Below are 27,934 nucleotides of genomic sequence, written 5' to 3'. Positions count from 1 at the left end.
GGGAAGTGCTGGGAGTCAACATGGCTTCGAAAGGACAGGTCGAGAGTTTGAGCGAGGAGGCAATTTGTCCCATCTGCCTGGATTTCTTCATCGATCCGGTTATACTGGAGTGTGGACACAACTTCTGTCGCTCTTGTATCACACGGTGTTGGGAAAGGGAGGAGAGAAACTCCTGCCCGGAATGTAGAGCGGTGTTTGCTGACCGCACCCTCAGGGTGAATCGGGCCTTAGCAAATATGACACAAAAAGTTCGGAATCTAAACCTGAATCCGAAAGGGAAGGAAATTAAACTTCACTGCGAGGAACATGAGGAAGAACTGAAGCTGTTTTGTGAAACGGACAAGACACTGATCTGTCTGGTCTGTAGAGACGCGCAGGAACACAGAGAACACCGCTTCATGCCGATTAAAGAAGCCGTTAAAACCTACAAGGTAAAACTAAAGTTAATTTAATACTTAACACATTTCCTTTGTCCTACATACCATCACACGAGCCTCCATAACCAACACATCACTCTTTGCAACTTTCACCATCCAACGGGATTCTACCAGCAAACAAATCTCTCCCTCCAACAGCCCAGACCCACCCCTCCCCATAACTCTCCGCTCTCTATACGGATCGCTCCCCGTACTGTATCGCCCTTATCCACTCGCTCCTCCCCACTGATCTCCCTCCTGGCACTGACACCTGCAAGCGGGACAAGTGCTACACCTGACTCCTAACCTCCTCCCTCGTCACCATTCAGGGCCGCAAACAGCCCAGTTCCTCCCGTTTCTTCCATGGTCGATTGTCCTCTCGTATTAGATTCCTTCTTCTCCAGCCCTTTACCTCTTCCACCTGTCCCCTCCCAGCTTCTCACTTCATCACCCTCCCCCACGTTCCCCCTCACGTTGTCTCACCCGTTACCTGTCAGCTGGTTCTCATACCCAACCTTTTTATTCTGGCATCTGTCCCATTCCTTCCCAGTCCTAATGAAGGGTCTCATCCCGGAACACCGGCTGTTTATTTCCCCTGAATAGATGCTGCCTGACTCACTGAGTTCCTCCGGCATTTTGTGTGATAATCGGGTTTGATCACCTGTTTCTTTTGATGCATCTTTGTTTCTATTTCCTTCACGCTCTGACTTCCAGGATCAGCTAAAATCTTCCTTAGACTCTCTCACAAAAAAGAAATCAGACTTCCAGGAAAAGGAGCAGCAACAGAAAGAGAATATTTCCGGAGTTCTGGTGAGGCTTCCTGAGCGGAATTTCTGATGTTACTGTCGAGTTTTGCTCGATTTAATGCAGAATAGCCGAGAATCGCAGCTCCAGTGACCTGGGTCCGATCCTGACCTCTGCTGCTGTCTGTGGAGTTTGCATGCTCTCCCTGTGACCACGAGAGACTCCGACACATCACAACGACATGCTGGATGAATGGCTAATTACCGTTAACCTTGTAAAGGTGGGGAGGGTGTGCATGAATCAGATGGGGTTTATGGGTCAATAAGTGAGAGTAGGTTTCAGGAAAATGTGAGTGAATGGTGTTGACGGGAATGCACTCAGAAGTAGCATGGACTCCAATAGACCGAACTTAACGACAAAAGGAAACAGAGCACAGCAATGCAGTATATTAATCTTCACCTTTCATTCAACAGGAACAGTCACACAGCCTTCAGACCCACATCACATCCCAGTTTGCTGAACTGCGCCAGATTATCACTGAGAAAGAGCAGAGCTTACTCAGGGATCTCAGGGAAGAAGTGAAGAGGATTCTCAATCCAATGGAGAAGAATCTTCGGGAGATTCAAAAGAATATAAGGATTATTCAGGAGGAAATTTCAAAGTTAAAGGAACAGATGGATCAAAAAGACAGTGTGATATTTCTCAAGGTGAGGGATTACATTTTCAATTTATTTCTGTCAAATTGAACTAAATGAACAGTGGTATATTTGAAATAAACACAGCATAGAGGCCAGTTCTAACAAATCAATTGTCGCTGCTGGCGACCTCACACAAGTTGTTATACTTGCATGATGTGCCCTCCCATCACTCCAATAATGACATTTCAAAATGTCCAAGATACGCTTTCAGTCCTTCATTAGCAAAATACAATCTTGAAGCGAACAAACTTCAGGGTAATTCATTGTAAAGTAAGCTGCAACACAGCGGTCAAGAACAGAATGTCATCCGCCCGTCCCCAGCTCAAAACTGCCCAGAACAAAGTACAGAGACGTAACCTTTTAATTTCGCTTTTACCACGTCCCCACTCACGTGACGAGTTACCATAATAAACACCAGACTGGTTATCGTAATAAATACGTAACACAGAATACAATGCAGACAGAAAACAGACGTGTTGCTCCTACACACAGCATTTACAAATGGCAGTAAACTGTTTCTCACCAGACAATTGATGTAACTATTCAGGGTTGTTGTTGTCCCATAATAATAAGATTATTAAGGGATTGGACACGCTGGAGGCAGGAAGCATGTTCCCGCTGATGGGTGAGTCCAGAACCAGAGGCCACAGTTTAAGAATGAGGGGTAGGCCATTTAGAACAGAGATGTGGAAAAGCTTTTTCACCCAGAGAGTGGTGGATATGTGGAATGCTCTGCCCCAGAAGGCAGTGGAGGCCAAGTCTCTGGATGCTATCAAGAGAGAGTTAGATAGAGCTCTTATAGATAGCGGGGTCAAAGGATATGGGGAGAGGGCAGGTACGGGGTACTGATTGTGTATGATCAGCCATGATCACAGTGAATGGCGGTGCTGGCTAGAAGGGTCGAATAGCCTACACCGGCACCTATTGTCTATTGTCCCAAAACTGGACTTCCACAACTTCTGTACATCCCAGGACAGAATGCAAATTTCTCTGAAATTATTTACTCTGACCACAACACAGAGTTGCTGTCTGTGTCCTTAATTCTACATAAAGTATCCTCTAAAACTCCCATTAACACCCAGTTCCAGTCATAGGCTGTGAGTGTGTCTGGTGCGGTGGGTGTGAGGGTCTCTCTGTCAATCGGTGAGAGCAAAGAATGTGACCCACCCATCAGACTTCTCTTCTGTATCCTGTTTCCATCAGATTAGGGAATCTTTCACTGTCTCTTTATTTTTTGGATAAATTTCAAATGGGATTATATCCCTTTCTCCATTAACAGGCCATTAGGTCCATCTTCTATCAGTTTCCATGCTTCACAATCCTCCACCCACCTACTCACCACACCCAGCAACAGTGCCCGAACTCCCTGGTCCCACACGTATTTATCCAGCCTCCCCATTACATTCAGTCTCTGCCGTTCCATTTCAACCACTCCTGTGGCACTGAGTTCCACATCCTCCTCACTAAATTTCTAGTGGAATTTGTTAAAATCCATCTGGAATTACATCTCCCCACAAGTCTCCCCATAAATAGAGGTACTTCCTCCACCTGCACACAATTAAATCCATTACAGATCTTAAACTCCTCCATCCTATCACACTAACGTCATATCTAGATGAAGGTGCAAACCCTATCCTGTTTTCACTGTAAGTTTCATCCTCTCGGTAATGGTCTGACATTCAGAAATTTTCCCTGTAATTTACCCCGTGGTTCTGTATTGTCCGTGTGTGTGAGTGATTGCGGGAGTGGGAATTTTCAAGACCTTGTAATGATTTGGATGAAATTCAGGATATGGACAGTAAGTCCAAGTCTAATCGGATTTGTGTTTTATTTATTTCAGGAGGAAGCTCGTCGGAATAGGAGGTAGGTCAGGCTCTTTACTGAAACCCTGAATGTATTTGTAAAATAGTTCAGAACAGCAATTTATAACCAGCAGTTTAATATTTACAGGATTAATGACAATGTCCAGGAATTGTCAGTGACAGATGAGACCCTACCGGTTGAAAAGTTCGATCACCCCTATTTGTTGAAAACAGTGCTGAGAGAAACGCTTGATGCTATTAATCCAGGTAAAACTTACAAAGATTCATTTCTCCTTGTTTATGAAGCTCAATTTAGTTCCAATTTGAGGCAAAGATTGTCTGAAATACTGGGCTGAAGGGGAACTGAAGTTTATTTCACATCAACCCCACCGACTGGGAGGCATCACTGTCACATTGTCAGCTGGAGATGTCAGACCCCTGGACACACCAGCACAGGGTCACAAGACAACCACTACACGGGACTGTCAAATGAACCACTGTGTTCCAATCCCAGGCAAATGCACTAACACACCAGGACATGAGTTTGGATCTACCAGAGGAACTGGGAATTTAATACTGACGATAATATTTTAGGGAATAAAAGCGGGTATCAGTGTGGTGACCGGGATTGTCAGGAAAATACACAAGTCCTTCATGTGCCCTGAGAGTGCAGACTCTGACTGACACAGGTCTTCCCCCTTCCGGATCAGCATCTCTCACTGTTGTTAGAGGCAGAAGAGGGGAGTGGTCGTGATCGGGGACTGAATCGTCAGGGGATCAGACAGGAGAATCTATTGATGTGAACGGGACACCCGAATGGTATGTTGCCTCCTGGGAGCCAGGGTCAGGGATGTCTCGAATCGTGTCCGCAGCATTTTAGAGAGGGAGGGAAAAGAGCCAGATATCTTGGTAAATTTGTGACAATGACATTGGAAGTAAAAGCAAATAGGCCCTGAAAATAGAATTTGGAGAGCTTGTTAGAAAGCTCAGAAGCAGTACCCCCAGGGTTGTAATTTCTGGATTGCTGCCTGTGCCACGTGCTGGTGAGGGTAGAAACAGGATAATTTGACAGATAAACATGGCTGAGAAGATGGGGCTGGGGACAGGGATTCAGGTTCTTGGATCATTGGGATCTCATCTGGTGGAGGAATGACCTGCTCAAAAGGGATGGGTCGCACCTCGACCCGACGGAGAACAATATTCTCAGAGAGAGGTTTGATAGAGCAGTTGGGGAGGATCTGAACTAATTTGGTGGGGGGGGGGGGGTGGAACTGGAGTGAAGGGATAGGACTGATCGTAAAATGCAAAGATAGTCAGACTGTCAGATAGGGTGGACAGATGAGAGGACAAAATTGCAGCCAGAAGGGTGAGTATCAGTGCATTAGGGATGCAGAATTAAAAAGGGTAGCAGATACAGTACACAAAGTGTTATATCTCAATGCATGGAGTATGAAAAATAAGTGCATGATCTTGTTGCACTATTACCGATTGTCAGGTATGATGTTCTGGCCATCACTGAATTTTGACTGAAGGATGGTTGTTGTTGGGATCTGAATGTTCAAGGTTACACAATGTATCGGAGGAAGGAAGGAAGGAAGGCTGATTGGGTGGTGTGGCTCTGCTGGTAAATCAGCAGCTAGATGTGACATAGGATTGAAGATGTTGAATCTTGTGGGTTGAGGTAAGGAACTGCAAAAGTAAAAATGACACTGACACCAGTCACATACAGGCCTCCCAACAGTCAGTGGGTTGAGGCCCACAGATTACAACCGGAAATAGAAAAGGCTGATGAAAAGGACAATGTTATGATAACTATGGGAGATTTCAACATGCAGGGCAATTGGGGAAATCAGGTTGGTAAAGGATCTCAAGAGAGTGAGTTTGTTGAATGCAATGTGATGGCTTTCTAGAGCAGTTTGTCGTTGAGCCTACTCGGGGAACAGCTCTACTGGATTGGGTTTTATGTATTGAACTAGAGGTGAGTAGTTCAAAGAAACCTTAGGAAGCAGTGCTCACAACATGACTGAGTTCAACTTGAAATTTGATAAGGAGAAAGTAAAGTCTGACATTGTAGTATTTCAGAGAAGTAAAAGAAATTACAGTGGTCTGAGAGAGGAGTTGGCCAAAGCAAATTGGAAGGAGATGCTGGCAGGGATGAGAGCAGAGCAGAAATGGTGTCAGTTCTGGGAAAATGAGGAAGCTGAAGGATAGATGTATTTCAAAAATTAAAAAAAAATACTCAGATGGCAAAATAATACAACCGTGGCTGACAAGGGAAAACAAGTTAATGTAAAGACAAAAGAGAGGGCATACAACTAAGCAAAAATTAGTAGGAAGACAGAGGATTGGGAAGCATTTAAATATCTACAGAGAGGAACTAAAAGGATGATTGGGAGGGGAAAAATAAAGAAGAAATTGATTTAAATTGAATTGACTTTATTACTTACATCCTTCATATACATGAGGATTAAAAATCTTTACGTTACGTCTCCATCTATATGTGCAATGTGCAATTTATAGTAATTTATGATGAATTATATGTATAACATGCTGGTCAATATAACATAGAAATACAGTTGTGTTAGCATGAGTTAATCAGTCTGATGGCCTGGTTGAAGAAGCTGTCCCGGAGTCTGTTGCTCCTGGCTTTTAATCTGTGGCACCGTACCCCGGATGGTAGCAACTGGTACAGTTTGTGGTTGGGGTGACTCTGGTCTCCAATGATCCTTCAGGCCCTTTTTACACACCTGTCTTTGTAAAACAAGTTAGCAAACAATTTCAAATTGTTTTTCAAGTATTGTTAAAAAAAAAACAGACATGAGAGTGGATATAGGACCGGTAGAAAATGAGGCCGGATGTATAATAACGCGGGATAAAGAGATGGCAGATGAACCAAATATTTTGCACCAGTCTTCACAATGGAAGACACTAGCACTGTGCCCGGTGTTGAAGAGTGTGAGGGAAGGGAAGTGAGTGCAGTTGCTGTTACAAGGGAGAAGGTGCTCAAAAAGCTGAAAGACCTAAAGGTACATAAGTCACCCGGACCAGATGAACTGCACCCTAGTGTTCGGAAAGAGGTTGCAGTAGACTTGTGGAGGCATTTCAAATGATCTTTCAAAAATCACTGGACCCTGGCATGGTGCCAGATGACTGGAAAATGGCAAATGTCACTTAACTCTTTAAGTAAGGAGGAAGGCAACAGAAAGGAAATTATTGACCAGTTAGCCTCACCTCTGTGGTTGGGAAGAAATTGGAGTCAATTGTTAAGTATGAGGCTATGGAATACTTGGTGACCCTGGACAAGATAGGACAAGTCAGCATGGCTTCGTTAAGGGAAGATCCTGCCTGACAAACCTGTTGGGATTCTTTGAGGAGACTACAAGCAGGATAGATAAAGGGGATGCAGTGGATGTTGTATATTTGGAATCTCAGAAGGCCTTTGGCAAGGTGCCACACATGAAGGTGGTAACCAGGTTAAGAGGCCATGGTATTACAGAAAAGTTACAGGCATGGTTAGAACATTGGCTGATTGGTGGGGAAACAGCGAATGAGAGTAAAGGGATCCTTTTCTGGTTGGCTGCAAGTGACTCGTGCCTCCATTCAGTCATGAGCAGATCCAATTCTTCCGGTCATCCACGCTCCACTGATTTCACCCTATACCCTTTGATGCCCTGGCTAATCAAGAACCTATCTATCTCTGCCTTAAATATGCCTTGGCCTTAACAGCCACTTGTGGCAACAAATTCCACAGATTTTCCACACACTGACTAACGTAATTTCTCCACATCTCAGTTCTAAAAGGACGTCCTTCAATCCTGAATTAATACCCTCTTGTCCTAGAACAGATGGCTTTGTTTTCAAGTTTGCAGATAATACAAAGATTGGTGGAGGGGCGGATAGTGTTGAGGAAACAGTTAGACTGGACAAGGACTTGAATGAGGAAAATGGGAAGGAAAGTGGCAAGTGATATACAATGTTGGAAAATGCATGACCATGCACAGTGGTCGTAGAAATAATGTGCAGATTTTTTTTTCAAATGGGGAGAAAACCCAAAAAGCTGAGTTGAAAATGGACTTAGCAGTCATTCTGCAGAACACCCTAAAGGTTAACTTGCAGGTAGAGACAGTGGTGAGGAAGGCAAATCCAATGTTAGCATTCAATTCAAGGGGTTTAGATAGCATTCAATCCAAGAGCAGGGATGTGATGCTGAGGCTTTATAAGGCACTGGTGAAGCCTCACCTTGAGTATTGTGAACAGTTTTGGGCTCCTCATCTAAGAAAAGATGTGCTAGCATTGCAGTAGGTTCATTTCATAAGGATGATTCCAGGAATGAAAGGGTTCTCATATGAGGAACGTTTGATAGTTCTGTGTCTGTACTCACGGGAATTTAGAAAGATGAGGGAGGATCTCATTGAAACCTTTCGAATGTTGAAAGTCCTAGACAGAGTAGATGTGGAAAGGATGTTTCCCATGGCGGTGGAGTTTAGCACAAGAGGGCACAGCCTCAAGATAGAGGGGGATCTATTTAAAATATGCAGAGAAATTTGTGCCAGCAGCTGGTGAATTTGTGGAACTTGTTGTGTGTATTTAAGGCAGAGCTTGATAGGTTCTAGATTGGACACAGCATCAATGGTTACGGGGAGAAGACCAGGTAGTGGGGCTGAGGAGGGAAAAAAAACGATCAGCCATGATTAAATGGCGGAGCAGACTCAATGGGCAAATGGCCTAATTCTGCTCCTATGTCTTATGGTGATCAGACCACTACATTGAAGCATTGTGAGAATGAGCTCGGACACACCAACAAGCATTGACATGGGTCAAGATTTCATCTCGGGAGAAGCACACACAGCATAACCGGCCTGGCAAAGCTCCCTCACACACATACACAGGAAGGATTGGCAGATTGTAGTCACAGCCTCAGCAATGTACATTGTTATTTCCCTCAGTAACCTGGAAACCAGTCTCTTCAGAGACAGTCATTTATTCTTTTAAACAACTCAATCACGTGTGACACACGGCCACAGAAACAGAACAAATTCCCATTTAGGATTGAAATCTGCCGTCCTTACCCAGTCTGTCTGTTCTGTGGCACTGAGCTTCCCTCTGACGTGACGTTACATCAACAATTCACAGACAGACTCCGGGGTGAGATTCCTCAGGAGGATGATCTGGGAGGGTTTGACGGATGTTGAACTCACGGCCCACTTCATCAATCTGCAAGACTAAGATGTCTTCTTGAGCATGGCCCATTTGTGTGTGTTTGCCCCCCCCCCATCCCTCTAACCATTTCCCATCTGTGTACCTGCCCAAAGTTATTTTAAAATATTTTATTTTTACCTGTTTCTACAGCGTCTGAGGGCAAATTCCATTTACCAACCTCCCCCTCTCTGAGAATGTTACCCGGTAGACCACTCAGAAAAATTTCCCGTCTCACTGTTTATCTGAGGCCTCTGGTTCTGTACTCACATTTCTTGGAAAAAGAAACTTTATTTAAAATCCTTATGAATTATTTTCCTTGATAAGGGGTCATACCTGAACATCCTACACTACAGCTGAATAGCCCAATCTTATCCACTCTCTGCTTTTAACCCAAGCCCCCAGTCCTGGTAACATCCTCCTGAAGCCTCCTGTCCAGTGTAATTGCATCCTCCCCATATTCGGGAACCGGAAATGCAGACAATGCTCCAAGTGTGGTCTATCCTCGACATCAAAGGCCTTGCTGAATTTCATGTGGACAGTGTGGAATAGGCTGATGAATACAGGACTGAAGGTGTTTTTTTAGATTGGGACAAGAAGGGTGGCGTGGGATCTAAATTCTGAAGGAAGGCAGTTTTTTAAAAAACTTGGCGTACAAGAACGGCGAGACTGCGCAGGACAGCGCGGAGAGTTTAAAAAAGATGACCACCCTATACAGCGGGAAGCGGAGTGGGTGGCAGCAGAGTGTCGGGCTTTGGCTCAACGGGCTTAGGCGGTAACGGGAAGAGGCGAGAGCGAGGCACCGACTGTTTTTCTCCCCTTGGCAAATCGGCCCGACGGACGGGGGAACAGCAGGGCACATTAGCAAACGGTTTAGAAGGTTTGTGTGCTTGGCGAAGTAAGTGGGTGAGTAGACCTATCTTTCTTTGTTTCATTCCTGTAGAATTAGGTAGCATGTCTGCAGGGTTAGTGCTTTGTTCAGGGTGTCAGATGTGGGAATCCAGGGAGACCTCCAGCCTCCCTGATAGTCATATCTGCACCAGGTGAACCGAGATTCAGCTCCTCGGAGACCGTGTTAGGGATCTGGAGCTGCAGCTTGATGACCTACTGCTTATTAGAGAAAATGAAAAGGTGATAGACAGGAGCTACAGCGAGGTAGTCATCCCTAGGCTACAGGGGTCAGAAAACTGGGTGACTGTCAGGAGAGGGAAGGGAAATGCCCGGATAGTGGAGAGCACCCCTGTGGCTGCCCCCCTCAGCAACAAGTATATCGTTTCGGATGCTGTTGAGGGGGATGACCTGACAGGGGACGGCCAAGGTGACCGGGTCTCTGGCACTGAGCCTGGCGCTGTTGTGCAGGAGGGAAGGAGGGAGAAGAGGAATGCGGTAGTCATAGGGGATGCCATAGTCAGGGGAACAGACAGGAGATTCTGTGAGACTGGTAGAGATACCCGCATGGTGTGCTGCCTTCCAGGTGCCAGGGTACGGGATGTCTCGGATCGGGTCCAGAATATCCTGAAGGGAGAGGGCGAGCAGCCATCTGTCTTGGTACATGTTGGTACCAATGACATAGCGTGGAAAAGGGAGGAGGTCCTGAAGAGAGATTTCCAGGAGTTAGGAATGAAGCTGAGAAGCAGGACCTCCAGGGTAGTAATCTCAGGATTGCTACCTGTGCCACGTGCTAGTGAGGGCAAGAATAGTAGGATCAGGCAGATGAATGCGTGGCTGAGAGACTGGTGCAGGGGGCAGGGCTTCAGATTCTTGGATCATTGGGATCTCTTTAGGGGGAAGTATTACCTGTTCAAAAAGGACGGGTTACACCTGAACCATAGCGGGAATGTTTTATAGAGCTGTTAGGGAGGGTTTAAACTAATTTGGAAGGGGTATGGGAAACCGGAATGATAGAGTAGAGGAGGGGCAAAACAGAAATAAATCTAAGATAGTGAGCAGTAAAGATGTCAGGAAGGACATGCAGGTGATGGGGCAAATTTGCAGCCAATGGGATGAGTTGCAGTGCAATCAAATCAAAAAGTATCAAATACTGGACTTAAGGTGTTATACTTAAATACACACAGCATAAGGAATAAGGTGGATGATCTTGTCGTACAGCTACAGATTGGCAGGTATAATTTTGTGGCCATCACTGAGACGTGGCTAAAGGATGCATGTCTCTGAGAGCTGAACGTCCAAGGATACACGGTGTATCGGAAGGATAGGCAGGTAGGCAGAGGGGGTGGCATGGCTTTATTGGTAAGAAATGATATTAAATCATTAGAAAGAGGTGACATAGGATCGGAAGGTGCAGAATCTTTATGGGTTGAGCTAAGAAATAGCAGGGGTAAAAGGACCCTGATGGCTGTTATCTACAGGTCTCCTAACAGCTGCAGTGAGGTGGACTACAAATTACAACAGGAAATAGAAAAGGCTTGCCAGAAGGGCAGTGTTATGATAATTGTGGGGATTTTAACATGCGAGTGGATTGGGAAAATCAGGACAACACTGGATCTCAAGACAGAGAATTTGTAGAATGTCTACGAGATGGCTTTTCAGAACAGCTTGTTGTTGAGCCCACTAGGGGATCAGAGGTACTGGATTGGATATAGTGTAATGACCCACAGGTGATTAGAGAGACTGAGGTGAAGAAACCATTCGGAGGCAGTGATTGTAACATGATTGAGTTCACTGTGAAATTTGAGAAAGAGAAGCCGAAATCCGAAGTGTCGGTATTGCAGTGGAGTAAAGGAAATTACAGTGGCACGAGAGAGGAACTGGCCAAATTTGACTGGAAAGGGACACTAGCGGGAGGACGGTAGAGCAGCAGTGGCTGGAGTTTATGCGAGAAGTGAGGAAGGTGCAAGACAGATATATTCCAAAAAAGAAGAAATTTTCAAATGGAAAAAGGTTGCGACCGTGGCTGACAAGAGAAGTCAAAGCCAAAGTAAAAGCAAAGGAGAGGGCATTCAAGGAAGCAAAAATTAGTGGGAAGACAGAGGATTGGGAAGTTTTTAAAAGCTTACAAAAGGAAACTAAGAAGGCGATTAAGAGGGAAAAGATGAACTATGAAAGGAAGCTAGCAAATAATATCAGAGAAGATACTAAAAGCTTTGTCGTATATAATGAATAAAAAACGGGTGAGAGTGGATATAGGACCGATAGAAAATGATGCTGGAGAATTTGTAATGGGAGATAAGGAGATGGCTGAGGAACTGAACGAGTATTTGCATCAGTCCTGACTGAGGAAGATATCAGCAGTATACCGGACACTCAAGGGTGTCAGGGAAGAGAAGTGTGCGCAGTCACAATTACGACAGAGAAAGTACTCAGGAAGCTGAATAGTCTGAGGGTAGATAAATCTCCAGGACCAGATGGAATGCACACTTGTGTTTTGAAGGCAGTAGCTGTGGAGATCGCGGAGGCATTAGCAATGATCTTTCAAAAGTCAAGATTCTGGCATGGTTCCGCAGGAGTGGAAGATTGTAAATGCCACTCTGGTATTTAAGAAAGGGGCAAGGAAGCAAAAAGTAAATTATAGACCTGTTAGCTTGAGAAATGGTTGGGAAGTTTCTGGAGTCAATTGTCAAGGATGAGGTTCCGGAGTACCTGGAGGCATATGACAAGATAGGCCAAACTCAGCATGGTTTCCTTAAAGGAAAATCCTGCCTGACAAACCAATTGAAATTTTTTGAGGAGATTACAAGTAGGCTGGACAAGGGAGATGCAGTGGATGTTGTGTATTTGAATTTTCAGAAGGCCTTTGACAAGGTGCCACACATGAGGCTGCTAAACAAGATAAGAGCCCATGGAATTACGGGAAAGTTACATACGCTGATAGAGTGTTGGCTGATTGGCAGGAAACAAAGAGTGGGAATAAAGGATCCCATTCTGGTTGTCTGCCAGTTACCAGTGGTGTTCCACAGGGGTCCGTGTTGGGGCCGCTTCTTTTTACGTTGTACATCAACAATTTGGATTATGGAATAGATGGCTTTGTGGCTAAGTTTGCTGATGATACAAAGATAGGTGGAGGGGACGGTAGTGCTGAGGAAACTGAGAGTCTGCAGAGAGACTTGGATAGATTAGGAGAATGGTCAAAGAAGTGGCAAATGAAATACAATTTTGAAAAGTGTATAGTCATGCACGTTGGTAGAAGAAATAAACGGACAGACTATTATTTAACTGGAGAGAAAATTCAAAGTCCTGAGATGCAATGGGACTTGGGAGTGCTCGTGCAGGATACCCTTAAGGTTAACCTCCAGTTTGAGTCAGTGGTGAAGAAGGCGAATGCAATGTTGGCATTCATTTCTAGAGGAATAGAGTATAGGAGCAGGAATGTGATGTTGAGGCTCTATAAGGAACTGGTAAGACCTCACTTGGAATACTGTGTGCAGTTTTGGGCTCCTTATTTAAGAAAGGATGTTTTGACATTGGAGAGGGTTCAGAGAAGATTCACCAGAATGATTCCGGGAATGAGAGTGTTAACATATGAGGAACATTTGACCGCTCTTGGACTGAACTCCGTGGAGTTTAGAAGAATGAGGGGGAGCCTCACAGAAACATGTCGAATGTTAAAAGGCATGGACAGAGTGGATGTGGCAAAGTTGTTTCCCATGGTGGGGGAGTCTAGTACGAGAGAGCATGACTTAATGATTGAAGGGTGCCAATTCAGAAAAGAGATGCAAAGAAAATTTTTTAGCCAGGGGGTGGTGAATCTGTGAATTTCTTGCGGCAGTGGAAGCCAGGTCATTGGGTGTATTTAAGACAGGGATTGATAGGTATGTGAGTAGCCAGGGCATCATAGGTCATGATGAGACGGTGGGAGAGTGGGAATAAATGGGAGAATGGATCAGCTCATGATTAAATGGCGGAGCAGATTCAAAGGGCCGAATGGCCGGCTTCTGCTGCTTTGTCTTATGGACTTATTTGAATGCACCAGTATACGGAATAAGGATCTTGTAGCACAGGTAGAGTTTGACAGGTACAAACTTAGGCAGGTATGACTTTGGTCGAAGGAATAAAGGCATAGACAATTATGTAAACAGGGCGAAATTCAAAAATCAGAGGTGCAAAGGGACATGGGTGTCGTTGTGCAGGATTCCCTGAAGGTTAACTTGCAGTTTGTGTCAGTGGTAAGATTGGCAAACTCAATGTTTGCTTTCATTTCGGGAGGATTAGAGTACAAGAGCAAGGATGTAATTCTGAGGTTTTATAAGGCATTGGTCAGACCACACTTTGTGAGCAGTTTTGGGTCCCTTCTATCGGAAAACATGTACTGGCATTGGAGGGGGTGCAGAAGATTCACAAGAATAATTCTGGGAATGAAAGAGTTAACATATGAGGAGTGTTTGATGGTTCTTGGCCTGTACACACGGGATTTTAGAAGAATAGCTGATTTATTACCCCTCTCAACCCTATTCTCCTGCCTCCTCCCCATAACTTTTGAGACTCTGACTGATCAAGAACTTTACTTATTAACTTCTGCTATAAAAATCAAGCAGGAGAAAATCTGCAGATGCTGGTAATCCAAGCTACACAGGTCCTGATGAACGGTCTCGCCAGATCTCTCTGACACCTGACTGGAGAGAGTTGATGTTGGGAGGATGTGGGTGGGTCGAGAACGGTAAGCACAGCCTCCGACTATAGGGATGTCCATTTAGGACAGAGATGAGGAGGAATTCCTTTATCCACAGGATAGTGAATCTGCCACAGGCAGCTGTGGAGGCCAAATAATTGAGTATATTTAAAGCAGAGTAACTCACACAAATTGTTCGGGGAACAGCACGCCGGGAGGTTTCTATGGAATAGAGTAAACAGTCGACGGTTTAGACTGAAACACTTTATCAGGACCTGTTTTGCTTAAGGGTTCCTGCAAATTCATCCCCTGTCTAAATAAGGGGCTGCGAGGGATGGGGTTCTGGAAAAGGGGACAAAGTCATCCTCAACTCCCATCTTTGCCCCCTCCAGCTTCTCATTACCTCTACACACACAGTTCACCCACGGGGTTTCCACCTCTCCCCCTCCTGGTTCAATCTGCCATTCATCTGTCCCCTACTGGTTCCCATTATCACCTCCTTTACTGTCTCAAACCATCACACTCCCCCACTTCACACTCAGAAATGAATGTGAACATTGTATGACGGGCCTGTTCCTGTGCTGTACTGCTCTATGTTTTCTGTTCCCAGTTTCGAAGAATGAGAGATCTCAAAGAAACACAAAATCTTTCAGGGGTTAACAGGCAGGAGTGAGGGAGGAAGATTCCCCTGTCTGAGGAATCAAGGGCCAGGGGTCTCTCTGCTCTCCATCCAGCGGAAAACCCCCCCGATCCCCGGGGCCGCGCCGCCCGTCTCCCCCCGATCCCCAGGGCCGCGCTGTCCGAGTCTCCTCCCGATCCCCGGGGCCGCGCTATCCGAGTCTCCCCTGATCCCCGGGGCGGCGGTGCCCGAGTCTCCCCCCCGATCCCTGGAGCCCGCTGCCCGAGAATCCTCTCCGATCCCCGGAGCCGCGCTGCCCGCGTCTCCCCCCCCACCCCGATCCCCGGAGCCCCGCTGCCCGAGTCTCCCCCGATCCCCGGGGCCTCGCTGCCCGAGTCTCCCCCCGATCCCCGGAGACGCGCCGCCCGAGTCTATCCCCCCCTTCCGATCCCCGGGGCCGCCCTGTCCGAGTCTCCCCCCGATCCCCGGGGCCTCGCAGCCGAGTCTCCCCCAGATCCCCGGGGCCGCGCTGCCCGAGTCTCCCCCCGATCCCCGGGGCCGCGCTGCCCGAGTCTCCCCCCAATCCCCGGGGCCGCGCTGCCCGAGTCTCCCCCCGATCCCCGGGGGCCGCGCTGTCCGAGTCTACCCCCCGATCCCCGGGGCAGTGCTGCCCGAGGTCTCCCCCCCGATCCCCGGGTCCGCGCTGCCCGAGACTCCCCCGATCCCCGGTGCCGCGCTGTCCGAGTCTACCCCCGATCCCCGGGGCAGTGCTGCCCGAGTCTCCCCCCGATCCCCGGGTCCGCGCTGCCCGAGTCTCCCCCCGATCCCCGGGGCCGCGCTGACCGAGTCTACCCCCGATCCCCGGGGCAGTGCTGCCCGAGTCTCCCCCCGATCCCCGGGGCCGCGCTGTCCGAGTCTACCCCCGATCCCCGGGTCCGCGCTGCCCGAGTCTCCCCCCGATCCCCGGGGCCGCGCTGTCCGAATCTCCTCCCAATCCCCGGGGCCCGCGCTGTCCGATTCTCCCCCCGATCCCCGGGGCCGCGCTGCCCGCGTCTCCCCCCCCACCCCGATCCCCGGGGCCCCCGCTGCCCGAGTCTCCCCCGATCCCCGGGGCCGCGCTGCCCGAGTCTCCTCCCGATCCCCGGGGGCCGCGCTGCCCGAGTCTCCCCCCGATCCCCGGGGCCGCGCTGTCCGAGTCTCCCCCCCAATCCCCGGGGCCGCGCTGCCCGGGTCTCCCCCCGATCCCCGGGGCCGCGCTGTCCTAGTCTACCCCCGATCCCCGGGGCAGTGCTGCCCGAGTCTCCCCCCGATCCCCGGGTCCGCGCTGCCCGAGTCTCCCCCCGATCCCCGGGGCCGCGCTGTCCGAGTCTCCCCCGATCCCCGGGGCCGCGCTGTCCGAGTCTTCCCCCGATCCCCGGGGCCGCGCTGTCCGAGTCTCCTCCCGATCCCCGGGGCAGCGCTGTCCGATTCTCCCCCCCGATCCCCGGGGCGGCGGTGCCCGAGTGTCCCCCCGATCCCCGGGGCCGCGCTGTCCGAGTCTAACCCCGATCCCCGGCGCCGCGCTGTCCCAGTCTCCCCCCGATCCCCGGAGCCGCGCCGCCCGAGTCTACCCCCCACCCCCCCGATCCCCGGGACCGCCCTGTCCGAGTCTCCCCCCGATCCCCGGGGCAGCGCTGTCCAAGTCTCCCCAACCCCCCCGATCCCCGGAGCCGCGCCGCCCGAGTCTACCCCCCCCCCCCTCGATCCCCCGGGGGCCGCCCTGTCCGAGACTCCCCCCGATCCCCGGGGGCCGGCGCTGTCCAAGTCTCCCCCACCCCCCCGATCCCCGGGGCCGCGCTTCCCGAGTCTCCCTCCGATCCCCGGGGCCGCGCAGTCCGAGTCTCCCCCAGATCCCCGGGGCCGCGCTGCCCGAGTCTCCCCCCGATCCCCGGGGCCGCGCTGCCCGAGTCTACCCCCCGATCCACGGGGCCGCGCTGCCCGAGTTTCCACCCGATCCCTGGGGCGGCGCTGTCCGAGGATCCCCCCCCTCCGATCCCTGGGGGCCGCGCTGTCCGAGTCTCCCCACCCCCCGATCCCCGGGGCCGCGCTTCCCGAGTCTCCCTCCGATCCCCGGGGCCGCGCTGCCAGAGTCTCCCCCCGATCCCCGGGGCCGCGCTGTCCGAGTGACCCCCCGATCCCCGGGGGCCGCGCTGCCCGAGTCTCCACCCGATCCCCGGGGGCCGCGCCGCCCGAGTCTACACCCCCCCCCCCCGATCACCGGGGCTGCGCTGTCCGAGTCTCCCCCCGATCCCCGGGGCCGCGCTGTCCAAGTCTCCCCCACTCCCCGATCCCCGGGGCCGCGCTTCCCGAGTCTCCCTCCGATCCCCGGGGCCGCGCTGTCCGAGTCTAACCCCGATCCCCGGCGCCGCGCTGTCCCAGTCTCCCCCCGATCCCCGGAGCCCGCGCCGCCCGAGTCTACCCCCACCCCCCGATCCCCGGGGGCCGCCCTGTCCGAGTCTCCCCCCCGATCCCCGGGGGCCGCGCTGTCCAAGTCTCCCCACCCCCCGATCCCCGGAGCCGCGCCGCCCGAGTCTACCCCCCCCCCCTCGATCCCCGGGGCCCGCCCTATCCGAGTCTCCCTCCGATCCCTGGGGCCGCGCTTCCCGAGTCTCCCTCCGATCCCCGGGGCCGCGCGCAGTCCCGAGTCTCCCCCAGATCCCCGGGGCCGCGCTGCCCGAGTCTCCACCCGATCCCCGGGGCCGCGCTGCCCGAGGTCTACCCCCCCCCCCCCCGATCACCGGGGCCGCGATGTCCGAGTCTCCCCCCGATCCCCGGGGCCCGCGCTGTCCAAGTCTCCCCACTTCCCCGATCCCCGGGGCCGCGCTTCCCGAGTCTCCCCTCCGATCCCCGGGGCCGCGCAGTCCGAGTCTCCCCCAGATCCTCGGGGCCGCGCTGCCCCAGTCTCCCCCCGATCCCGGGGCCGCGCTGTCCGAGTCTCCCCCCGATCCCTGGGGCGGCGCTGTCCGAGTCTCCCCCCCCTCCGATCACTGGGGCCCGCGCTGTCCGAGTCTCCCCCCCCCCCCCCCGATCCCTGGGCCCGCGCAGACCGAGTCTCCCCCAGATCCCCGGGGCCGGACTGCCCGAGTCTCCCCCCGATCCCCAGGACCGCGCTGCCAGAGTCTCGCCCCCCGATCACCGGGGCCGCGCTGACCGCGTCTCCCCCGCACCCCCGATCCCCGGGGCCCCGCTGCCCGAGTCTCCCCCCCGATCCCCGGGGCCGCGCTGCCCGAGTCCTCCCCCCGATCCCCGGGGCCGCCCTGTCCGAGTCTCCCCCCCGATCCCCGGGGCCGCGCTGCCCGAGTCTCCCCCCGATCCCCGGGGCCGCGCTGCTCGAGTCTCCCCCCACCCCCGATCCCCGGGGCCGGGCTGCCCGAGTCTCCCCCCGATCCCCGGGGGCCGCGCTGCCCGAGTCTCCACCCGATCCCTGGGGCCGCGCTGCCCGCGTCTCCCCCCCACCCCGATCCCCGGGGCCGCGCTGCCCGAGTCTCCCCCCGATCCCCGGGGCCGCGCTGCCCGAGTCTCCCCCCGATCCCCGGAGCCGCGCCGCCCGATTCTACACCCCCCCCATCACGGGGCCGCCCTGTCCGAGTCTCCCCCCGATCCCCGGGGGCCGCGCTGTCCAAGTCTCCCCCACTCCCCGATCCCCGGGGCCGCGCAGTCCGAGTCTCCCCCAGATCCTCGGGGCCCGCGCTGCCCGAGTCTCCCCCCCGATCCCCGGGGCCGCGCTGCCCGAGTCTCCCCCCGATCCCTGGGGCCGCGCTGTCCGAGTCTCCCCCCGATCCCTGGGGCGGCGCTGTCCGAGTTTCCCCCCCCCTCCGATCACTGGGGCCGCGCTGTCCGAGTCTCCCCCCCCCCCGATCCCTGGGCCCGCGCAGACCCGAGTCTCCCCCAGATCCCCGGGGCCGGACTGCCCGAGTCTCCCCCCCGATCCCCGGGGCCGCGCTGCCCGAGGTCTCCCCCCGATCCCCGGGTCCGCGCTGCCCGAGTCTCCCCCCGATCCCCGGGGCCGCGCTGTCCGAGTCTCCCCCGATCCCCGGGGCCGCGCTGTCCGAGTCTTCCCCCGATCCCCGGGGCCGCGCTGTCCGAGTCTCCTCCCGATCCCCGGGGCCGCGCTGTCCGAGTCTAACCCCGATCCCCCGGCGCCGCGCTGTCCCAGTCTCCCCCCGATCCCCGGAGCCGCGCCGCCCGAGTCTACCCCCCACCCCCCGATCCCCGGGGCCGCCCTGTCCGAGTCTCCCCCCGATCCCCGGGGGCAGCGCTGTCCAAGTCTCCCCACCCCCCCGATCCCCGGAGCCGCGCCGCCCCGAGTCTACCCCCCCCCCCCCTCGATCCCCGGGGCCGCCCTGTCCGAGACTCCCCCCGATCCCCGGGGCCGCGCTGTCCAAGTCTCCCCACCCCCCGATCCCCGGGGGCCCGCGCTTCCCGAGTCTCCCTCCGATCCCCGGGGGCCGCGCAGTCCGAGTCTCCCCCAGATCCCCGGGGGCCGCGCTGCCCGAGTCTCCCCCCGATCCCCGGGGGCCGCGCTGCCCGAGTCTACCCCCGATCCACGGGGCCGCGCTGCCCGAGTTTCCCCCCGATCCCTGGGGGCGGCGCTGTCCGAGGATCCCCCCCCTCCGATCCCTGGGGCCGCGCTGTCCGAGTCTCCCCACCCCCCGATCCCCGGGGCCGCGCTTCCCGAGTCTCCCTCCGATCCCCGGGGCCGCGCTGCCAGAGTCTCCCCCCGATCCCCGGGGCCGCGCTGTCCGAGTGACCCCCGATCCCCCGGGGCCGCGCTGGCCCGAGTCTCCACCCGATCCCCGGGGCCGCGCCGCTCGAGTCTACCCCCCCCCCGATCACCGGGGCTGCGCTGTCCGAGTCTCCCCCCGATCCCCGGGGCCGCGCTGTCCAAGTCTCCCCACTCCCCGATCCCCGGGGCCGCGCTTCCCGAGTCTCCCTCCGATCCCCGGGGCCGCGCTGTCCGAGTCTAACCCCGATCCCCGGCGCCGCGCTGTCCCAGTCTCCCCCCGATCCCCGGAGCCGCGCCGCCCGAGTCTACCCCCACACCCCGATCCCCGGGGCCCGCCCTGTCCGAGTCTCCCCCCGATCCCCCGGGGGCCGCGCTGTCCAAGTCTCCCCACCCCCCGATCCCCGGAGGCCGCGCCGCCCGAGTCTACCCACCCCCCCCTCGATCCCCGGGGCCGCCCTATCCGAGTCTCCCCCAGATCCCCGGGGCCGCGCTGCCCGAGTCTCCACCCGATCCCCGGGGGCCGCGCTGCCCGAGTCTACCCCCCCCCCCCCGATCACCGGGGGCCGCGCTGTCCGAGTCTCCCCCCGATCCCCGGGGCCGCGCTGTCCAAGTCCTCCCCCACTCCCCGATCCCCGGGGGCCGCGCTTCCCGAGTCTCCCTCCGATCCCCGGGGCCGCGCAGTCCGAGTCTCCCCCAGATCCTCGGGGGCCGCGCTGCCCCAGTCTCCCCCCATCCCCGGGGCCGCGCTGTCCGAGTCTCCCCCCGATCCCTGGGGGCGGCGCTGTCCGAGTCTCCCCCCCCCTCCGATCACTGGGGCCGCGCTGTCCGAGTCTCCCCCCCCCCCCCCGATCCCCAGGACCGCGCTGCCAGAGTCTCCCCCCCCGATCCCCGGGGCCGCGCTGACCGCGTCTCCCCCCCACCCCCGATCCCCGGGGGCCCCGCTGCCCGAGTCTCCCCCCGATCCCCGGGGCCCGCGCTGCCCGAGTCTCCCCCCGATCCCCGGGGCCGCGCTGCCCGAGTCTCCCCCCGATCCCTGGGGCCGCGCTGCTCCGAGTCTCCCCCCGATCCCTGGGGGCGGCGCTGTCCGAGTTTCCCCCCCCTCCGATCACTGTGGCCGCGCTGTCCGAGTCTCCCCCCCCCCCCCCGATCCCTGGGCCCGCGCAGACCGAGTTTCCCCCAGATCCCCGGGGCCGGACTGCCCGAGTCTCCCCCCGATCCCCGGGGCCGCGCTGCCCGAGTCTCCCCCCGATCCCCGGGTCCGCGCTGCCCGAGTCTCCCCCCGATCCCCGGGGCCGCGCTGTCCGAGTCTCCCCCGATCCCCGGGGCCGCGCTGTCCGAGTCTTCCCCCGATCCCCGGGGCCGCGCTGTCCGAGTCTCCTCCCGATCCCCGGGGCCGCGCTGTCCGAGTCTAACCCCGATCCCCGGCGCCGCGCTGTCCCCAGTCTCCCCCCGATCCCCGGAGCCGCGCCGCCCGAGTCTACCCCCCACCCCCTGATCCCCGGGGCCGCCCTGTCCGAGTCTCCCCCCGATCCCCGGGGCAGCGCTGTCCAAGTCTCCCCACCCCCCCCGATCCCCGGAGCCGCGCCGCCCGAGTCTACCCCCCCCCCCTCGATCCCCGGGGCCGCCCTGTCCGAGACTCCCCCCGATCCCCGGGGCCGCGCTGTCCAAGTCTCCCCACCCCCCGATCCCCGGGGCCGCGCTTCCCGAGTCTCCCTCCGATCCCCGGGGCCGCGCAGTCCGAGTCTCCCCCAGATCCCCGGGGCCGCGCTGCCCGAGTCTCCCCCCGATCCCCGGGGCCGCGCTGCCCGAGTCTACCCCCGATCCACGGGGGCCGCGCTGCCCGAGTTTCCCCCCGATCCCTGGGGCGGCGCTGTCCGAGGATCCCCCCCTCCGATCCCTGGGGCCGCGCTGTCCGAGTCTCCCCACCCCCCGATCCCCGGGGCCGCGCTTCCCGAGTCTCCCTCCGATCCCCGGGGCCGCGCTGCCAGAGTCTCCCCCCGATCCCCGGGGCCGCGCTGTCCGAGTGACCCCCGATCCCCGGGGGCCGCGCTGCCCGAGTCTCCACCCGATCCCCGGGGCCGCGCCGCCCGAGTCTATCCCCCCCCCCGATCACCGGGGCTGCGCTGTCCGAGTCTCCCCCCGATCCCCGGGGCCGCGCTGTCCAAGTCTCCCCACTCCCCGATCCCCGGGGCCGCGCTTCCCGAGTCTCCCTCCGATCCCCGGGGCCGCGCTGTCCGAGTCTAACCCCGATCCCCCGGCGCCGCGCTGTCCCAGTCTCCCCCCGATCCCCGGAGCCGCGCCGCCCGAGTCTACCCCCCACACCCCGATCCCCGGGGCCGCCCTGTCCGAGTCTCCCCCCGATCCCCGGGGCCGCGCTGTCCAAGTCTCCCCACCCCCCGATCCCCGGAGCCGCGCCGCCCGAGTCTACCCACCCCCCCCCTCGATCCCCGGGGCCGCCCTATCCGAGTCTCCCCCAGATCCCCGGGGCCGCGCTGCCCGAGTCTCCCCCCGATCCCCGGGGCCGCGCTGTCCAAGTCTCCCCACTCCCCGATCCCCGGGGCCGCGCTTCCCGAGTCTCCCTCCGATCCCCGGGGCCGCGCAGTCCGAGTCTCCCCCAGATCCTCGGGGCCGCGCTGCCCCAGTCTCCCCCCGATTCCCGGGGCCGCGCTGTCCGAGTCTCCCCCCGATCCCTGGGGCGGCGCTGTCCGAGTCTCCCCCCCTCCGATCACTGGGGCCGCGCTGTCCGAGTCCTCCCCCCCCCCCCCGATCCCCAGGACCGCGCTGCCAGAGTCTCCCCCCCCGATCCCCGGGGCCGCGCTGACCGCGTCTCCCCCCCACCCCGATCCCCGGGGCCCCGCTGCCCGAGTCTCCCCCCGATCCCCGGGGCCGCGCTGCCCGAGTCTCCCCCCGATCCCCGGGGCCGCCCTGTCCGAGTCTCCCCCCGATCCCCGGGGCCGCGCTGCCCGAGTCTCCCCCCGATCCCCGGGGCCGCGCTGCTCGAGTCTCCCCCCACCCCCGATCCCCGGGGCCGGGCTGCCCGAGTCTCCCCCCGATCCCCGGGGCCGCGCTGCCCGAGTCTCTCCCCGATCCCTGGGGCCGCGCTACCCGCGTCTCCCCCCCACCCCGATCCCCGGGGCCGCGCTGCCCGAGTCTCCCCCCCGATCCCCGGGGCCGCACTGCCCGAGTCTCCCCCCGATCCCCGGAGCCGCGCCGCCCGATTCTACACCCCCCCCATCACCGGGGCCGCCCTGTCCGAGTCTCCCCCCGATCCCCGGGGCCGCGCTGTCCAAGTCTCCCCACTCCCCGATCCCCGGGGCCGCGCAGTCCGAGTCTCCCCCCGATCCCCGGGGCCGCGCTGCCCGAGTCTCCCCCCGATCCCCGGGGCCGCGCTGCTCGAGTCTCCCCCCACCCCCGATCCCCGGGGCCGGGCTGCCCGAGTCTCCCCCCGATCCCCGGGGCCGCGCTGCCCGAGTCTCCCCCCGATCCCTGGGGCCGCGCTGCCCGCGTCTCCCCCCCACCCCGATCCCCGGGGCCGCGCTGCCCGAGTCTCCCCCCGATCCCCGGGGCCGCGCTGCCCGAGTCTCCCCCCCGATCCCCGGAGCCGCGCCGCCCGATTCTACACCCCCCCCCCATCACCGGGGCCGCCCTGTCCGAGTCTCCCCCCGATCCCCGGGGCCGCGCTGTCCAGGTCTCCCCACTCCCCGATCCCCGGGGCCGCGCAGTCCGAGTCTCCCCCAGATCCTCGGGGCCGCGCTGCCCGAGTCTCCCCCCGATCCCTGGTGCCGCGCTGTCCGAGTCTCCCCCCGATCCCTGGGGCGGCGCTGTCCGAGTTTCCCCCCCCTCCGATCACTGGGGCCGCGCTGTCCGAGTCTCCCCCCCCCGATCCCTGGGCCCGCGCAGACCGAGTCTCCCCCAGATCCCCGGGGCCGGACTGCCCGAGTCTCCCCCCGATCCCCGGGGCCGCGCTGCCCGAGTCTCCCCCCGATCCCCGGGGGCCGCGCTGACCGCGTCTCCCCCCCCACCTCGATCCCCGGGGCCCAGCTGCCCGAGTCTCCGCCCGATCCCCGGGGCCGCGCTGCCCGAGTCTCCCCCCGATCCCCGGAGCCTCGCCGCCCGAGTCTACACCCCCCCCCCCGATCCCCGGGGCCGCCCTGTCCGAGTCTCCCCCCGATCCCCGGGGCCGCGCCGCCCGAGTCTACACCCCCCCCCCCCCCCCGATCCCCGGGGCCGCCCTGTCCGAGTCTCCCACCGATCCCCGGAGCCGCGCCGCCCGAGGCTACACCCCCCCCCCCCGATCCCCGGGGCCGCGCTGTCCAAGTCTCCCCACCCCCCTATCCCCGGGGCAGCGCTTCCCGAGTCTCCCCGAGATCCCCGGGGCCGCGCTGCCCGAGTCTCCCCCCGATCCCCAGGGCCGCGCTGCCCGAGACCCCCCCCCCCCCCGATCCCCGCGGCCCGCGCTGCCCGAGTCTCCCCCCGATCCCCGGGGCCGCGCTGCCCGAGTCTCCCCCCGATCCCCGGGGCCGCGCTGACCGCGTCTCCCCCCCCACCCCGATCCCCGGGGCCCCGCTGTCCGAGTCTCCCCCCGATCCCCGGGGCCGCGCTGACCGCGTCTCCCCCCCACCCCGATCCCCGGGGCCCCGCTGTCCGAGTCTCCCCCCGATCCCCGGGGCCGCGTTGACCGCGTCTCCCCCCCACCCCGATCCCCGGGGCCCCGCTGTCCGAGTCTCCCACCGATCCCCGGGGCCGCGCTGCCCGAGTCTCCCCCCGATCCCCGGAGCCGCGCCGCCCGAGGCTACACCCCCCCCCCCCCCGATCCCCGGGGCCGCGCTGTCCAAGTCTCCCCCCGATCCCCGGGGGCCGCGCTGACCGCGTCTCCCCGAGATCCCCGGGGCCGCGCTGCCCGAGTCTCCCCCCGATCCCCGGGGCCGCGCTGACCGCGTCTCCCCCCCCACCCCGATCCCCGGGGCCGCCCTGCCCGAGTCTCCCCCCGATCCCCAGGGCCGCGCTGCCCGAGACCCCCCCCCCCCGATCCCTGGGCCCGCGCAGACCGAGTCTCCCCCAGATCCCCGGGGCCGGACTGACCGAGTCTCCCCCCGATCCCCGGGGCCGCGCTGCCCGAGTCTCCCCCCGATCCCCGGGGCCCGCGCTGCCCGAGTCTCCCCCCGATCCCCGGGGCCGCGCTGACCGCGTCTCCCCCCCCACCCCCGATCCCCGGGGCCCCGCTGCCCGAGTCTCCCCCCCGATCCTCGGGGCCCGCGCTGCCCGAGTCTCCCCCCGATCCCCGGAGCCGCGCCGCCCGAGTCTACCCCCGATCCCAGGGGCCGCCCTGTCCGAGTCTCCCTCCGATCCCCGGGGCCGCGCAGTCCGAGTCTCCCCCAGATATCCGGGGCCGCGCTGCCCGAGTCTCCCCGCGCTCCCTGGGGCCGCGCTGTCCGAGTCTCCCCGCGATCCCTGGGGCCGCGCTGTCCGAGTCTCCCCGCGATCCCTGGGGCCGCGCTGTCCGAGTCTCCCCCCGATCCCCGGGGCCGCGCTGCCCGAGTCTCCCCCCCGATCCCCGGGGGCCGCGCTGTCCGAGTCTCCCCCCGATCCCTGGGGCGGCGCTGTCCGAGTCTCCCCCCCCCTCCGATCCCTGGGGCCGCGCTGCCCGAGTCTCCCCGCGATCCCTGGGGCCGCGCTGCCCGAGTCTCCCCGCGATCCCCTGGGCCGCGCTGTCCGAGTCTCCCCCCCGATCCCTGGGGCGGCGCTGTCCGAGTCTCCCCCCCCCCTCCGATCCCTGGGGCCGCGCTGTCCGAGTCTCCCCCCCCCCCCCCGATCCCTGGGGCCGCGCTGTCCGAGTCTCCCCCCGATCCCCGGGGCCGCACTGTCCATGTCTCCACCCCCCCCCCCGATCCCCGGGGCCGCACTGCCCGAGTCTCCCCCCGATCCCCGGGGCCGCGCTGCCCGAGTCTCCCCCCGATCCCCGGGGCCGCGCTGCCCGAGTCTCCCCCCGATCCCTGGGGCCGTGCTGTCCGAGTCTCCTCCCGATCCCTGGGGCCGAGCTGTCCGAGTCTCCCCCCCCCCCCCGCTCCCTGGGGCCGCCCTGTCCGAGTCTCCCCCCTCCCTATCCCTGGGTCCGCGCTGCCCGAGTCTCCCCCCGATCCCCGGGGCCGCGCTGTCCGAGTCTCCCCCGGATCCCCGGGGCCGCGCTGTCCGAGTCTCCCCCGATCCCCGGCGCCGCGCTGTCCGAGTCTCCCCCCGATCCCCGGGGCGGCGGTGCCCGAGTGTACCCCCGATCCCCGGGGCCACGCTGTCCGAGTCTCCCCCCGATCCCCGGGGCCACGCTGTCCGAGTCTCCCCCCGATCCCCGGGGCCGCACTGTCCAAGTCTCCCCCCCCCGATCCCCGGGGCCGCACTGCCCGAGTCTCCCCCCGATCCCCGGGGCCGCGCTGTCCGAGTCTCCCCCCGATCCCCTGGCCCCCCTCTCCGAGTCTCCCCCCGATCCCCGGGGCCGCGCTGCCCGCGTTTCCCCCCCACCCCGATCCCCGGGGCCTCGCTGCCCTAGTCTCCCCCCGATCCCCGGGGCCGCGCTGCCCGAGTCTCCCCCCGATCCCTGGGGCCGCGCTGTCCGAGTCTCCCCCCGATCCCTGGGGCCGCGCTGCCCGAGTCTCCCCCGATCCCTGGGGCCGCGCTGCCCGAGGCTCCCCCCGATCCCCGGGGCCGCGCTGCCCGAGTCTCCCCCCGATCCCCGGGTTCGCGCTGCCCGAGTCTCCCCCCGATTCCCCGGGCCGCGCTGTCCGAGTCTCCCCCCGATCCCCGGGGACTCTAATTCTCTGTTTCTCCCCCCAGTCTCTGTCACCCTGGATGTGAAAACGGCGTATCCGTATCTCGAGGTGTCTGAGGATCGGAAGAGTGTGAGATGGACCGGGATCCGGTGGGATCTCCCTGACACCGGGAAGCGATTCACATACTGGCCTTGTGTACTGGGATCGGAGGGATTCACATCGGGGAGACATTACTGGGAGGTGGAGGTGACGGGGAATCGGGTCTGGAGTCTGGGAGTCGCCGCAGAGTCAGTGGAGAGGAAGGGACGGGTCAGTCTGAGTCCGGAGGCCGGATTCTGGATCATCGGGCGGGATGGTGACGTGTTATATCGGGATTGTGACGTGTCCGGTCTCTCCTCCCCCGAGTCCCGTCTCGCTGCCGGTCCCATCCCGGGGAGGGTGGGAGTTTATCTCAGTTACGAGTCCGGGACAGTTTCATTTTACAACGCGGAGACCAAGTCCCATCTCCACACCTTCACTGGGAATAAATTCACGGGGAATCTTTATCCTTTCTTCGCGACCTGTGATGAAAATCAGTGGCTGAGAATCTGCTCAGGTTCCGCTCCGGGTCTGTAAACGGGTCGGATCCCGGGACCGGCGTCAGGAGTAAAGTCCCTGTAAATATAAATGTGCGGAGAGTGCAGCTAAATACGTGGCTAAGGAGATGGTGCAGGAGGGAGGGCTTCATGTTTCTGGACAATTGGGCTTTGTTCCCGGGAAGGTGGGGCCTGTTCCGACGGGACGGTTTGCCCCTGAACTGCAGGGGGACTAACATCCTTGTTGGTAGATTTGCCAGGGCTGCGGGGGAGGGGGTTAAACTACATTTTCAGAGGGAGGGGAACCAGAGTGTTAGAGCAGATAGTGAGGTGGAGGAGGATAAAGGTCATACGAGGACTGCATGTATAGACAGAAATAAAAGGTTTGCACATTAGGTTGTAAATTAATTTTCAGAGCTTTAGAAATTGTAGAAAATAAAGATTTCCAAAAAGATTTTGATGAAGAACATGACCAGAACATATGTGAAAAAGTGGCTACTTCAGTTTTATAACTATCGCAATAATTGTCTATGTTAGGAAATATTTTGGATAGTCTCTCCTTTGTTAAATAGTAACAGTGAACAATTTTAAATTGAATTAAACACTGATTGGCACATATTAAAGAAGAATTGACCATCTTCATTAACAAAGGTCATATTAAGTTCTCTCTCCCAAACTTGTTTAATCTTTAGTGATTAAGGGGATCTGTTTTTTTTTTGCAGATTTATTTATCTTTATTATCATTTATTTTGTGATGGTCGATTGATGACTTTTGAAGAGTTAATTAGCAAA

At 58.9% G+C, this 27,934-nt stretch overlaps 2 protein-coding genes and 1 long non-coding RNA gene across 4 annotated transcripts in view; 2 read left to right on the top strand and 1 right to left on the bottom strand.

Annotated features, from left to right (window-relative positions):
- LOC140720173 (uncharacterized) overlaps positions 1-27,934 on the top strand; it is a 914,213-nt gene that overhangs the window by 352,383 nt on the left and 533,896 nt on the right. The gene's annotated exons all lie outside the window — the stretch shown is intronic.
- LOC140720133 (zinc-binding protein A33-like) lies at positions 399-27,278 on the top strand. Its single transcript, XM_073035019.1, has 6 exons — positions 399-431; positions 1,131-1,226; positions 1,634-1,867; positions 3,699-3,721; positions 3,809-3,927; positions 26,632-27,278. The coding sequence occupies exons 1-6, from the start codon at positions 399-401 to the stop codon at positions 27,180-27,182; spliced, it is 1,056 nt and encodes a 351-aa protein (XP_072891120.1). The 3' UTR covers positions 27,183-27,278.
- Positions 14,315-25,674, bottom strand: LOC140720134 (uncharacterized). The gene is made up of 10 exons (XM_073035020.1): positions 25,668-25,674; positions 21,622-21,767; positions 20,429-20,576; positions 19,476-19,613; positions 19,208-19,338; positions 17,209-17,265; positions 16,141-16,302; positions 15,857-15,879; positions 15,643-15,701; positions 14,315-14,331 (listed from the first exon to the last, which is right to left on the bottom strand). The coding sequence occupies exons 1-10, from the start codon at positions 25,672-25,674 to the stop codon at positions 14,315-14,317; spliced, it is 888 nt and encodes a 295-aa protein (XP_072891121.1).

The sequence above is a fragment of the Hemitrygon akajei genome, unplaced genomic scaffold (genome assembly GCF_048418815.1).
Source record: "Hemitrygon akajei unplaced genomic scaffold, sHemAka1.3 Scf000037, whole genome shotgun sequence".
In the NCBI taxonomy this organism is placed as follows: Eukaryota; Metazoa; Chordata; class Chondrichthyes; order Myliobatiformes; family Dasyatidae; genus Hemitrygon; species Hemitrygon akajei.
Note: the sequence above shows the minus strand (reverse complement) of the source record. Positions and strands in the feature narration are given on the sequence as shown.

Bases quoted from the DNA above. Each gene is read 5' to 3' on its own strand.
- LOC140720133 (XM_073035019.1), top strand. From the start codon at position 399: ATGCCGATTAAAGAAGCCGTTAAAACCTACAAG. The intron at 432-1,130 runs GTAAAACTAAAG...TCTGACTTCCAG, and splicing joins AAGCCGTTAAAACCTACAAG to GATCAGCTAAAATCTTCCTT. The intron at 3,722-3,808 runs GTAGGTCAGGCT...TAATATTTACAG, and splicing joins GAAGCTCGTCGGAATAGGAG to GATTAATGACAATGTCCAGG.
- LOC140720134 (XM_073035020.1), bottom strand. The intron at 19,614-20,428 runs GTGGGGGAGGAC...GATCGGGGGTAG, and splicing joins CGGCCCCCGGGGATCGGGGA to ACTCGGGCAGCGCGGCCCCC. The intron at 15,880-16,140 runs GGAGACTCGGGC...AGACTCGGTCAG, and splicing joins GCGCGGCCCCGGGGATCGGG to CGCGGCCCCGGGGATCGGGG.